Source organism: Cimex lectularius, unplaced genomic scaffold, assembly GCF_000648675.2.
Source record: "Cimex lectularius strain Harlan isolate CLEC.00 unplaced genomic scaffold, Clec_2.1 scaffold11, whole genome shotgun sequence".
In the NCBI taxonomy this organism is placed as follows: domain Eukaryota; kingdom Metazoa; phylum Arthropoda; class Insecta; order Hemiptera; family Cimicidae; genus Cimex; species Cimex lectularius.
In genome coordinates, this window is record NW_019392673.1 from 774109 (window position 1) to 786897 (window position 12789).

Genomic DNA, 12789 nt, shown 5'->3' on the forward strand with positions numbered 1-12789 from the left:
ATACATGTTGGTGCAGTTTTACCAATGCACAATGCACTTCCTGCTTAAATAGATTCTGGTCCCATTTTCTTAATTTTCAAATTAAAGCGAATTCCTTGGTACACTGAAAGAATTTCATTCCATTTTTGCAATTTAAAAGTGTTAATAAATTAATTCCGTCAAACAAAAAAGCATTCTGCATGTAAATAAATAAAGCTACAAAGTATTCTGATGAGAAATAAAAATGTATTAGGTACTTTCCTAAATTAAAAACAAAATTTAAAAAAAATATATGTAAAGTTCGGAACTTTTATAATGTGCTTGAAGCCAAAGTTAGAAGATTTACCCTTAAGCTGGAATTATAGATAGATTAACATTTATTGTTGAACTAATATTTTGAATATAAAATTCCATAATAAAGACAAAATAAAAAAAACACAAAACACCATGTTATGTAACCATATGCCGGAAATCCGTTTTATTTTCTAAAGTCAAAAATGAAATGAAATATTGAGTGCGTTTTTTTTTTTTTTTTTTTTTTCATATTAATATAATGAATTAGAGTAAGACATAATAATAAACAAAAGTAAATAAGAAAACAACTACTGTAAACTTACAAAGTAAATTCTATCTGAGTTTTAAAATTAAACTGCTTCACTAACATTTTTCCATAACTGAGCTAGTCAAGAGTAACACGCTTGAGGCGACAAGCAGGATCATTAAGAATTTCGCAAAATTTTTCCCTTGATAATATACTACGTCCAAAAGTCAGTGGTCAAAACTCTGAAAGTATTGGTAATTGGGCTGAAAAGTAAAGCGTGTTTTCTAGTGAACTCATATTGCAACGAGAACAACTGTTTCCTTTCAAAATAAATGTGAATATGATCAAAAGAAAAATGTATCTAGGTTTTCATCTAGATTGTTTATTCATTTTTGGCATTTTAATATTTTTAGTGCAAATTATATAATGTATTTGAGGATTTTATTGTACGTATACTCGTGATGTTACCATTTTAAAATTGGTGCAGAAATATTTATCAAAAAGAAAAGAAATGCTGATAAAAACAATTTTTATTGTAATAACACTCACTAGTAGAAAAATAAGAAAAAGTGTACAATATATTTATCAAATAAAAACAAAAAAATTTGAGCAACAATGTACTAAAATATTAATTGTACGTTAACAACTTTATCAAAGCAATGTCATTGGTCATTATAACTTTGCTTTAGTACTGTACTTTTTGCTGAGATTGTTAAGTCTTGAGTGAACTTTGTCATAATGTGGATTAGTTGCATTTCTTACTCTTTCCATCCAAGCGGCTAACGCAGGCCGGCCTTCTTTTGGGTCATATCCTGTCAACTCTATGAAAATCCAGATATTAGATACAAATGTAATCGATTGATATTTTTAAAAAAAGTGTATTTCAGACGTATAAAGTCTGAATTTTTGGAATAATTCGTTGATCGACTTACTCAATTCCTCCAGTTCTGTAACTCCTAGCAAGTCAGCAATACTAATTGAATAACTGGTGAGAAATTTCTTTCCATCCTTCAACCAAATATCGTTGATGCAGTTGCAGGAGTCTTCCATTCTTTTAAAAGAGTTATTCAACCTCCTTTCATTGGTACCGACGCCTGTCAGAAGAGGTGTAAAAACCTTGAACAAAATGTGTCATGATTAGTGACTGTTAGTCGAAGATTATTCAGAAATCGTGAGATGCGGTCTGGTGTGATGTAGGTTTCAGAAAAACATTTTCTTTATCGTGCCAACGTTTCGATCTTTATTGAAATCATCTTCAGGGCCTGGGATTTACAAACATTGTTTAAATTTAACAAATACATGTAGGATATGGAAAAAAGTGAATTTATACAATGCAAAATATATTTTTTATTTCATTCAAAGTATTTCTATTCACTCAAAGTGTTTGTTTTCTGTGTAATTGTGCCATTCTTGCATGTCGTGTTGAGAGTGCCAGTGAGATATTGCTGTTTTATGTTTATATACGTTGGATTTTGAATTTTTTTCCTTCCCCACACTTCAAAATTCAACACGTATATAAACATAAAACAGCAATATCTTACTGGCACTCTCAACACGACCGCATCTCACGTTTTTTTTTTTTAAGTACCTTATCCCAGACATAAAGGGCACAAGGGGCTCTGGTTCCAATATGCTGCCATTCAAGATATTCGTCCACCCTTGCTCTGAGTTTAGAGTTGTTTGGATACCAGTGGTCTTGTACATTATACTGTCGGCACAAGTATCGTAATATGGCCACACTACAAAAAATAGTTACACGTACTAATAATTATGCTGAAACATAGTTAACATGCCTAGAAAAAAATAATCTACAGACCTTTCAGTAAGTATAAACCCATTATCGTCAATGACAGGAACTTTTTTAAATGGGTTTATTTTAACAAATTCATCAGAATACTGAGCACCTGTTGTGTATCAATAATTGTTTTCATATCTTAAAAAAATTACACAAAATAACTTAGATAAATACCATTGTACACGTACCTTTAGCAAGTTTGATTTTTTTTTTATCATGTGGAATGTCGTTCATTAAAAGAAATATTTCGATGGCTCGACAAGGCTGTGAGAGGTCATCAAAATAAAATATAATAGGTGACATAATGACAATTCTACACAGAGGATAAAACTGGGAATAATGAACCAATGCTCATAAATTGTCGTTTTGACATTAAGTTTACAGTATAGCAAAAAATTAGATCGTAATAGATTCGATCGTGTAAACTGATAGGTCTTGAGTGATAATACTGATACGGTTTACAAGAGAGAAGATAAAGGAGAGGGAGAAAAAACACACCTATAGCATAGAATGCAGCACCATTACACAAATCTCAAATAAATAAAATGCAGATTTCTGGCAGAAATGTTGTCATAAAATACAAGTCACTTTGTAGATGAAAGGGAAATATGTATTAAAATATATTTTATCTACAATTATCATTCAACGGCCAAACAAATAAACAATTTTTAAATATTTAAAATGCACAAAATTAGAAAAATTAATGTATTTATTTCATTATTCAGTTTAATATATGAATATTTAATACATGTACCTGTTTATTGATATAAACACTTTCAATCATACTCACAATAGGGTTTATAGGCAAGGAATTATTATATTTTTCTTTTTATTACTACATTTATAATAAAATCACCCCCCAAAATAATAGTTTCTATGTTTTTTAGGATTTATTCTTTAAATTGCAGAATAAAAAGATTGTTTTATAAGTTTTCACTCTTTATTAAACAGTATTTCAAATTTTTGATTATTGTTTTAAAAAGTGAATAATAGTTTAAAAATTTCGAGTGATTTAAAGGAGGTCCCCAGTGTTTGTTTCAAAAAACACTTTTCAGCTATCTTAAATTTATTGGAATTTATAATGAGTTTGAGGCTTTTTCGCAAATTCTTATACATTTGAATGTTTATCTGGCAGTGTTTGAATGAGAGTTCTGCATGTAAGATTTATTTTTTCAGGAACTTTTGAGGCAGCAGGGGCAGAAAAATGAAATAAAAGAAAAACGTTACAAAACATATAATGTAGAATATATAAATATATAATATTATAAAAATAAAATAAAGCCAAAAATCATAATTTAAATAAACCATAAAAAAAGTGTTATTGTGTTTTTTGTTAATAAGTAGCATTAGTGTATTTATAGTATTTGAAAGGAAGAATAATAGGAAAACGGTGAGCCTATTCTATTTTTGCTAGTCTGACCATTATTATTATTATAATTAATTAAGGTTTTCAGTTGAGATAAAAAAGTCAATGGCACGAGCGGGATTCGAACCCACAAACACCGCTGCTCTACCACTCGAGCTATCGTGATTTCGATCCACTCGGACACCAACTTCCCACCTCAACCACACCCTTTGAATCTTCCCTCCATTTTGCCATTTTTCAAATGTCGTGTAATCAATTTGATTCTGTGAAGCATACTTCATTTTAAACTTATTAAATTCACTAGTTTCGTGGTCTGCTTGACCAATTAATATCTTACAATTAATTAAGGTTTTCAGTTGAGATAAAAAAAGTCAATGGCACGAGCGGGATTCGAACCACGATGTGGTTGAGGTAGGAGGTTGGTGTCCGAGTGTGAGTCGTGCCAGTGAGATTTTGCTGTTTTATGCACTCTCAACACAAGAATGACACATCTACACAGAAAACAAACACTTTGAGTGAGTACAAATACTTTGATTGAATCTAAAATTTTCTAGCATTGTATAAATTCATTTTATATTTATATTATGGAACAAAAGTTTGAAATAAAAAAGAATAGGAATAAAAATTTTATAATTAAAATTTTTTTTGCATACATTGCCATTTTAAATTAAATATTTTAAAGGATGTATTAAAATTTTGGATGGCAATAAGATCGATTTGTTTATCTAATTCTTAGACAACAACCACCATTTTGCCAAGACACTCCCACTCGTCGTATCTCTCCAAATGCCCAATGAGAAGATTGGCGGAAGACCTGTCACGAACAGCAGGTACTGAGCTGAGTGAGTGGGTGCACAATTTGCTTTATTACTGGTAATTTTAAATTTCTAAGTTATTTGAACATATTTACATTTCAGTTTTTAAGTTATTGCATAAAGACAAATCTTTGGTCACTGTTAAGAGGTATTTTAATTTGAATTTAATCAAATTTGGTTTTTGTTTTATTTTAATTTTAAAATGCTTACTTATTTATTGCAACATTTGAACAGTAAATACTTCATACTGAGAAAGGTGAATAAAATTTATCATGGTAAATCATATTATTTATTGTAAAAAAAATAATTAGGTAATCATAAAATCATAAACGAAACATATATTATATGATGCATTTTTTTTTAGGCGATAACCTGTTAGTGTTTTTCAGTTGGTCTATATAGAATAATTGTCTCTGGTTTTCTTCACAAATAGATTTTTTTATAAGCTTTTTACAGATCTAATACATTTCGCATTTACGTGATTAACAGAATATGACATTTCATCCTTCTTTTTTCTCTTTGTACATTACATCTTTAACAATAATACCCATTAAGACACAAGTTCTATGTATCACAAATACTCAGCATAAAAATAATATATTACATGAATGGAGGATAACAAATTTAAAACAGACAAAACAACCCTCCAGTCGAATCCCCCAAATTATTAAAGCAAAAAGTTTATTTTCAAACTTGAGATCTACAATTTGATATTTAACTATAAATATTATATTGTCACAATGGTAATGCTGCCTTTATAATTTTCAAAGCGACACAATTCATTAAGACAGATTGATATGTCATTATGAACAAAGCACTTTATGTACAATGTGCTTAATTATAACAAACTTAATTATACATGCTAAGGAAGGAAGACATTGACTAGTTAAAATTCTTCCGGATACTTTGTACATAATTCTATTTTTGAAAAATGTTTATTAAGCTTAAACTTAAAAATTAGCACAAATGAAAATGCATTTTTTTTTACAATGATACAAAAATATGGAAAGTAAATTTTTGTGTAATCAGAGGTAATAAAAGATTTCTCTTCAACAGTCCACAACCTTCAGTCAAGAGAGGATTAGTTACCTCTTACACTAAATAGCAACACGATTGAGTCTTTTGATTATTATTTTCGTTGAGCAACGTTGTTCAACTTTAAGTGATGAAGTCAGCTGTACAAACAATCCTATTATAGATTAGTCGTATTTGAATAAATGTACCCCTGTTGTTGAAGTACATTTAACCTCTTTTCCACAGCCTCTTTGTCTAAAAATACATAAATAAATTTATAAACATGAAATTTTAATCAATGTCAAAAAATTCTTTACATTTTGTCAGCAATTGCTTGTCTTGTGTGTGAGTTGTTTGCTGAGCCAGGGCATGGAGAAGGATCTGAGCTGTTTGATACCTTTCAAAGCAATCAGCTGGATTTCCAAACAGTTCGTCCAGAGCTGCAGACTGACACTGAAAACAATATCCAATGTTAAATCATTAAAACCCAATTAAATTTCTATCAATATTACCATATGAATCGCATGATTGTACAGGATTTTATCAGCTGAAGTACTCAAGTTCTGTAATATCCCGGGTGAATGCAGTTGCTTGCAATCAGCCAAGCAAATTCGGAATTTAGAATTTAAAACCCCCACGACTGAAAAAGATAGTATTAACAATAACAAAAACAAAATAATGCAAATTTTTTTTGCGTACCATTTTTCACAGATGCGGATGGTTGTAAGGCTCCAGATCTTAATTGAGATGTTGCTAAATTTAAGGCAGAACTAAAAAGTTGAAGAGCTTTCACTAACAACACGAGTTTCTCAACTCTACCCCTTGATTCTGCCACTTTAGTTACACATTCAGTTAATGCAAGTACAAAGTTAAGTTTTGCCAGAGTTTCATTGTGTTCCCTCTAAAACAAATAACCAATAAAAATGTAATTTTAATAATACAATTAATATATCTTACCTCTAAAAGAGTTTCTTGAGGAAGCTCTGGTAGCACAAACGTTACCGGGGATTCGATGGTGTTAAAGTCTGAAATAGACGTTTTTAAAATAATTTTTTGATTTACAGGTAAAAACTTGTTATGAAAGCCATTGTGCAAAAACCAAAGAAAAAACTAAAGACCAGAAAACAAAGTTTATGGGAAAACAAGCAATAGGAGTACACTCAATTTTCTGTACCTGGTAAATTTCCTGTTATAGGTTTGCTGAAAGGAACTAGTGGTAGCACATAGTTAGTGTTCATAGATGTCAAGGCACCGGTGAGAAGAGGTGAATTAACCACTAAAATGTACACAATTTAAACAGAAAGTTCATAAACAGTCACTTAAAATGAGGGTTAGTAGACACTAGTACAGAAAACCAAGCAAGAAAATTTTTAAGGTTTTTCGTTTAATACTCATGCAACTTCATTAGTGAATAGAAAAAATAATTCCTTTTTTCACCACCCCGATAACATCAGTGATTTTGTGTAATAACATAATTTTATTTCGCCAAATTTCAATAAGAATGGATAGTAAAGATTTTGGTGGGATGCTTGATTAAAAACAGGGCCTTAACTGAGAGCACATTACTGCGTACAAACCATAATTTCAACCAAAGAAGAAAATTGTCCATGTCATAAAATCATGCCACTGAATTTTATTACTCACTTGATTTCCGAAGTGGTGAATTAGTGGGAGTCACAGTCCATGTGTTTACGGGAGGGGGTGTTTCTGGTATGCATTTGCTACCTGGGGGTGTTCCCATTGAATATTGTACCTAACAAGGCAAAAAGTAAATTAAATTAATGGTAATGTTAATAAACAAAAGAGCAACAATAAAAATGAAGTTAAAATTGTTATGGTAATATCAATGTTGGGGTCAACTTACGGGAGGTGGTGTCAGAGAAGAGATATCAGGAGGGGACGCTTTATTCATCACCTGCTGCATATTAATAGGCTGTGATCTTGGAACGTTGCTCTACATACAAGCAGAAGGCGGTTTACAATCGGCCCTTAAATTTTTAGTAAATCTACTGTAATGTAAATCACCTTATTTGTAATGGGCTGAGTAATTGGCTGTGCTCTTGTCCTGGCAGGGACTGGAATCGGAAGAGAACTGGGCCTTGGTGGACTCATGCTTATTTCATGCCCACTAGAATTAAAAAAAAAATATATATATATCTAAAGGCATTTCCTTGTAAGAGGAATCAACCACCACAATTTCATGTTAGCAAAACAATAAAAATAACACCTACATTTACTTAATCTAGAAAACTTGGTACTTATGTACTTACTGTTTATCCATCGGTAAATTAGAAGGCACCAAAACAAAATCATCCGAATCCTCTGGTGTCATGCATATTGGAAATCCTAAAACAACATTCATAATTAATACTTTTTAAAAAGTATTTTAATGTTCAGATACCTGGGTCAGGTGCGGGACTTGTTGAAAGGGGACTTGGTGGTTGCTGCTGTTGAGGTTGCTTGGGAGGCTGTAAAAATGGATGGTTAAAGAATGTATTGAAGTCCATTCGATCTGAAGCGTTTCTCTTTAAAAGTCCATTTAATAATTCAGTCAACTCTGGCGAGGTGCCGCTGGGAATTCTAAGGCGAAAAAGATTTAAATTAAATAAAATCATTTAGTTGGGTTTGAAAAACAGTTCTGTTTTAATCAATTACTTTGGAGAGAGACTAGCGTTCCGTTCATAGAATGTTTTTAAAGCCTGTGGCGTTTGAGCCTGAAATGGTGCTTTGCCGGTTAAACACTGGAAAACTATAGTTCCAAGACTCCACAAATCTGCCTTGGCGTCGTACTTCAAGGACATTATGACTTCAGGTGCCTAAATAAACAATAATTAATAATGCAATACTTTGGTACAAAATAAAAAAATTACCATGTACATTGGTGAACCGCAGAGAGTAGCTGCCATTACACCATCTTGTAAAAATCTGGCAAAGCCAAAGTCAGCTAAAAATCATCAACCAATATTTAGTATAAGTTTATTTTTTTAATTATTCATTTAATTAATACCTATTTTTAATTTTATTTGAGAAGGTTGTGGGCAAGGTTTTGGTCCTGAATGACTAAGAAGAATATTCTGGGGCTTAAGGTCCCTGTGAACCACCCCTTTAGCATGTAAAGCCTTCATTGCACCAGCTTTAAAATAAAATTGATTTTAAAAATTTATATAAAGGTGAAATTGTAACTTTTCAATAAATTACCTAATTGATTGAGAAAAAGACGAATTGTATCTTCACTCAATGTCCCCTTAACTAAAAATAAATACAATTTTAAAATTATATATTAAATTTAATAAGTTAATAAATTGATATGTTACCTACCACCAAGATAGTCGGCTAAATCTCCACCATTGCAATACTGGAAATAAAAAATTCTTTCAAATTTCTGTCTTGAAAACAAAAAAGTATTAAGAAAAAATTACCTCCATAACAAGGAAAACATGCTGAGCTGTTTCCTAAAAGATAATAAAAATTAAAAAATTAGTTTTTTATCAAAAATAAAACTGTAAAATTTAAACCATTTATTACCTTGCAATCCAAAAGAGCTACCACATTTTCATGATGTAATTCAGTCAATTCCTTAAAAAAATTCAAAACATCAATCTTTACAAACCATCATTTCTAATATTGTTTCTTCAATTATATTAAAAAAACTTTTCAATAATATTTTTAATTTGGAAAAAATTGCCAGGTATGAAAAATAAGACTTTTATGTGTCTGAAAGAACTGTTTATGAAGAAACTTACCTTCAAAATTTTAATCTCCTTTCCCAAAAGGTTTTGCGATTTGGCCAAATTTTTCTTTGTTATGTTTTTAATGGCTACGATGACCCTTGGATTCTGTAAATTAAAACAAATAAGAATTTAAGAATATTCCAGAGGAATTTAATACAATGAGAGAGGATGCCCTTGGGTTATTTTGGAAACCTCATCCAAACGCCTTGATTGTATGCTTATGGTAAAAATAAAGTAATTCCTGTTATACATCAGTTTGATAACCCCACATAACATATATGACATTTAGGACTTGAAAATTATTTCAATAAAATATTCTAACAACATGTATGTTTGTTATATCAGATTAATATGAGAACATTAGTAAGAATCTTACAGTAATATACAAGTTTTCTGATTATTTATGTATAAGTTCATTAAAAAACTGAACACACATCTCAAATTTGTATTAACATTCTCAAATTGCTGAAATGAAAGAAAATTTATTATTTATTAGATTACCAGATACCACCAGACTGCATCTCATGATCTCCGAATAATCATTGACTAACAGTCACTAAACACCACACATTTATTAGATTACTAATTTTTAGTACCATAATAAATACATTCACTGAAACAAAAATTGGTAACAGCAGGGGGCCCAGAAACTTATTGATCTTCTTAAGTAAAATTCTCATGTTGTGTGGAGTGCATTGAGGAAAATCATAAACCTCTTTACTGGCCATCATTCGTTGAATTAATACCTTAAAAATTTGACAAAGCTGAGACAAATATTTGCCAACTCTGCCAAGAAGAATCAGAGACATCCACTAAAGTAAGAAAATATTATACAAAGAAAATAAAATAGTACCAAAGAACTTCCCATGGTACAGTAGACTCTCATTATCTGTGCTGTCACTCATTAGCAGTTGCCCTCCTAGTTGAGTATATTTATGTCCCTAATAATTTTTCCTTATTTATTTTATGTGCATACCTGATGTATATACTTATGTACATATTGTTTTCCTGTGTGAAATAAACTTTAGGTATGTTACCATACATTGTATTTTCATTATTGAAAAAGCCCTGAAATATATGTACATAAGTTAATACATAACATTGATGATAGGACACATGATGCGGGAAGTTTCTGATGGGTATGCAGATAGAATAAAATGCTTCAAAATTTGAAATTCGAGGTGGTTCATATCACCTGCAGTGATGCTTGGTCCACCGTGGATAACGAGAGTCGACTGTATTGGCATAAAGTAGGGTCAGATCCATAGTACAACCCAGCAAACATTCTAGAATTGGAACAATTTTTTTTTTTTTTACTAGGGTTCGCAACAGCAGAGGTCATATAAACCCTCACGGTGCCAGTGTTTTTGAAAAAAAGCCCATATGTAAGTATGTCGGGTTTGAATGCAGGGCCACTGGATTCAAACCCAGGACCTTCACCTTACAGTGATGGGCGCCGTGTCAACGCCTAAACCGTTGTGGCCACCGACGCCCAATACACGTCTTTAATAGAAATTTCCATGGTGCCCAGCTTTTCTCATAATGTTAATGTTGCTGTACAAAGGCCCATGTTGCATCGTTTCTGCGAATTTGGAAGCCAAAATTAACTATTAACCATAGTTTTTTATTAGTTATTCAAAGTTCTAGTTGAACCACACTATCAAGAAGAATCCGACATCCACTAAGGTTAGACATTGACATACTGATAAATTAAAATGGAACCAAAGAATTATTCTATAATGTGAGAAAAAGTTGGGTTAACTAAATAATAGATCCCAGCAGGTATTCTAGGACTGGCAAAAAGACACATCATAAAGTTCTGTGCTACCACACTTTCTCATTAATGTTAAATGTCATCAATGTTTAAACATCCCTGTTGCATGCGTTCTGAGAGAGGGTAGGTGCAAAAATTGTTAGTCATGACTCATTGTTTGGCAGTAACAACATACAAAGACATCAGTGAAATGGCACCACAGAAGTTTCTGTTGCTTGGACATTAACGGAGCCGTTTTATAATAAATCCAACCAGGGATTCTAAATTGTAGGAAAGACATTCCTTTACTAGAAAGGTATTGCACCCTTCTCAATCTCATTAATAATAAATGTCAATGTTTTTATATGTCCCTGTTGCATGGGTTCTGAGAGAGGGTAGGTGCAAAAATGAAAGAAGTTGCCTTGCCCATTCTGTCAAGAAACCGAAACATCCACATTGGGCAATAAAAACTCACAAAGAAATCAGTGATTAAGAAGGGGAAGTTTCTGTGTTTTGAATGTAGTGTCCATCCATAATTGATCCAAGCAGGATTCTAGAATTTTATAAAAACTTATGCGCCAGTTAGGTATTGCATACCATTTTCATTAACATTAAGATGTTTAAGGTCTTGCCTTATTACAGACACTTGATAACGGCCAAAGGATCAAAGGCATACACTACGGTTGTGCAATAACACCAAGGAAGTTTCAGTTGTATGGATATACGTGTCATTCCACAATATCTAGCAGGGATCCAGGAATTGGACAAAACACAAGTGCAATTTGTGCCAGAGAGTATTCACCACACATTCTCATTAATGTTAAATGCTATTGATATTTAACGCCCCTGCTGCATGCACTATGAGTGGGTATTAGGAACATGAGTCCAACTATTTGATCCAATTTTATATGACAAGTCAATTGTAGGAAACATGTGGACTGCCATCTGACAAGGTCAGGTTTGGATAATTGTTTTGGATCATTGGATCGGATGGGTAGCTTTTCATTGTTAAGGACCTGGCTGAAAACCCAGATGATTACTGTTTCAGCATACTTTTCCAGCAAGAGATGGAATGGTCTGTCACACAGCTGACATTCCACTCGAGGAGAAAATTAATTAAAAAATATTATTTTTGAATGACATTAGCCGTAGACAATGTATATGTTACTTGGGTAAATTGTTCCTTGTAAACATATTGAATTTTAATGTCCGAACGTAATTATTTAATGAGGTTTTGACGTAAGTAGGTAGTCCCATATGTGTAGGTTTGGAAATAAAAGAGTTAAATGGAAAGTATGATTATTTTATGGGTAGAGATAGGCCATAATAGCCAAGAATTAAATTGGACAAACCTTCCTGAGCCGTCCTTTGAAGACGACTGCGAAGGCACCGTGGCCGATAAGGTCTTTGCTGTTGTACTCGTAGTCTCCGACGACTTCCATGTCGGGTTGGTTCGAATTTGACACCTTTGCGACACTTTACTCCACTTGGGTTTACATCGCGTAAAGGCTGGGCCGATTCACTTTTCCGGGTGGGCGGAGGTGGAATACGACAGGCGATTTCAAAATAGAAAGGACCACGTCCGAAACATTACGAGAAACGTACGGACTACGGCTTGTCAAACACGGCTCAGCTGGTTCGATCAATATTGAGCTAACCAACAACACAATCAAATGTAAATAACTTCTTTTATTCCGCTTTCCAAGTCTCCTGGACAATTTTCCTTATTTATTATATAAAAGAGAAGACAAATAACATATCCTAATTGACTAACTAGGAAAATATTATGAATAAA

The 12789-nt window shown here is 32.2% G+C and overlaps 2 protein-coding genes across 3 annotated transcripts; both read right to left on the reverse strand.

Moving 5' to 3' along the window:
- Window positions 1-1078: 1078 nt before the first annotated feature.
- On the reverse strand, window positions 1079-2782 carry LOC106669350 (glutathione S-transferase theta-1-like). The gene is made up of 5 exons (XM_014398765.2): window positions 2504-2782; window positions 2337-2424; window positions 2109-2259; window positions 1453-1636; window positions 1079-1341 (listed from the first exon to the last, which is right to left on the reverse strand). Exons 1-5 carry the CDS (start codon window positions 2616-2618, stop codon window positions 1193-1195), a joined length of 687 nt encoding a protein of 228 aa, XP_014254251.1. The 5' UTR covers window positions 2619-2782; the 3' UTR covers window positions 1079-1192.
- Window positions 2783-4776: 1994 nt separating this feature from the next.
- On the reverse strand, window positions 4777-12643 carry LOC106669448 (serine/threonine-protein kinase ULK2). Of its 2 annotated transcripts, XM_014398935.2 has the most exons (20): window positions 12347-12643; window positions 9254-9346; window positions 9036-9086; window positions 8930-8962; window positions 8829-8865; window positions 8709-8759; window positions 8518-8643; window positions 8381-8454; window positions 8166-8326; window positions 7912-8090; window positions 7781-7856; window positions 7536-7638; window positions 7375-7464; window positions 7155-7263; window positions 6685-6786; window positions 6468-6535; window positions 6210-6411; window positions 6023-6150; window positions 5828-5963; window positions 4777-5765 (listed from the first exon to the last, which is right to left on the reverse strand). In XM_014398935.2, exons 1-20 carry the CDS (start codon window positions 12434-12436, stop codon window positions 5689-5691), a joined length of 1986 nt encoding a protein of 661 aa, XP_014254421.1. In that variant the 5' UTR covers window positions 12437-12643; the 3' UTR covers window positions 4777-5688. The 2 variants fall into 2 exon arrangements, with proteins under 2 accessions (XP_014254421.1, XP_014254422.1); XM_014398936.2 differs by lacking the exon at window positions 6685-6786.
- Between the last annotated feature and the right edge of the window lie 146 nt (window positions 12644-12789).

Coding starts and splice junctions, on each gene's coding strand:
- LOC106669350 (XM_014398765.2), bottom strand. CDS start 2,618: ATGTCACCTATTATATTTTATTTTGATGACCTCTCACAGCCTTGTCGA. Junction 2,425..2,503: donor AAAAATCAAACTTGCTAAAG/GTACGTGTACAA, acceptor GATACACAACAG/GTGCTCAGTATTCTGATGAA. Junction 1,342..1,452: donor TACAGAACTGGAGGAATTGA/GTAAGTCGATCA, acceptor GGATTTTCATAG/AGTTGACAGGATATGACCCA.
- LOC106669448 (XM_014398935.2), bottom strand. CDS start 12,436: ATGGAAGTCGTCGGAGACTACGAGTACAACAGCAAAGACCTTATCGGC. Junction 8,644..8,708: donor TCTTTTTCTCAATCAATTAG/GTAATTTATTGA, acceptor TTTATTTTAAAG/CTGGTGCAATGAAGGCTTTA. Junction 5,964..6,022: donor ACAATCATGCGATTCATATG/GTAATATTGATA, acceptor TATTGTTTTCAG/TGTCAGTCTGCAGCTCTGGA.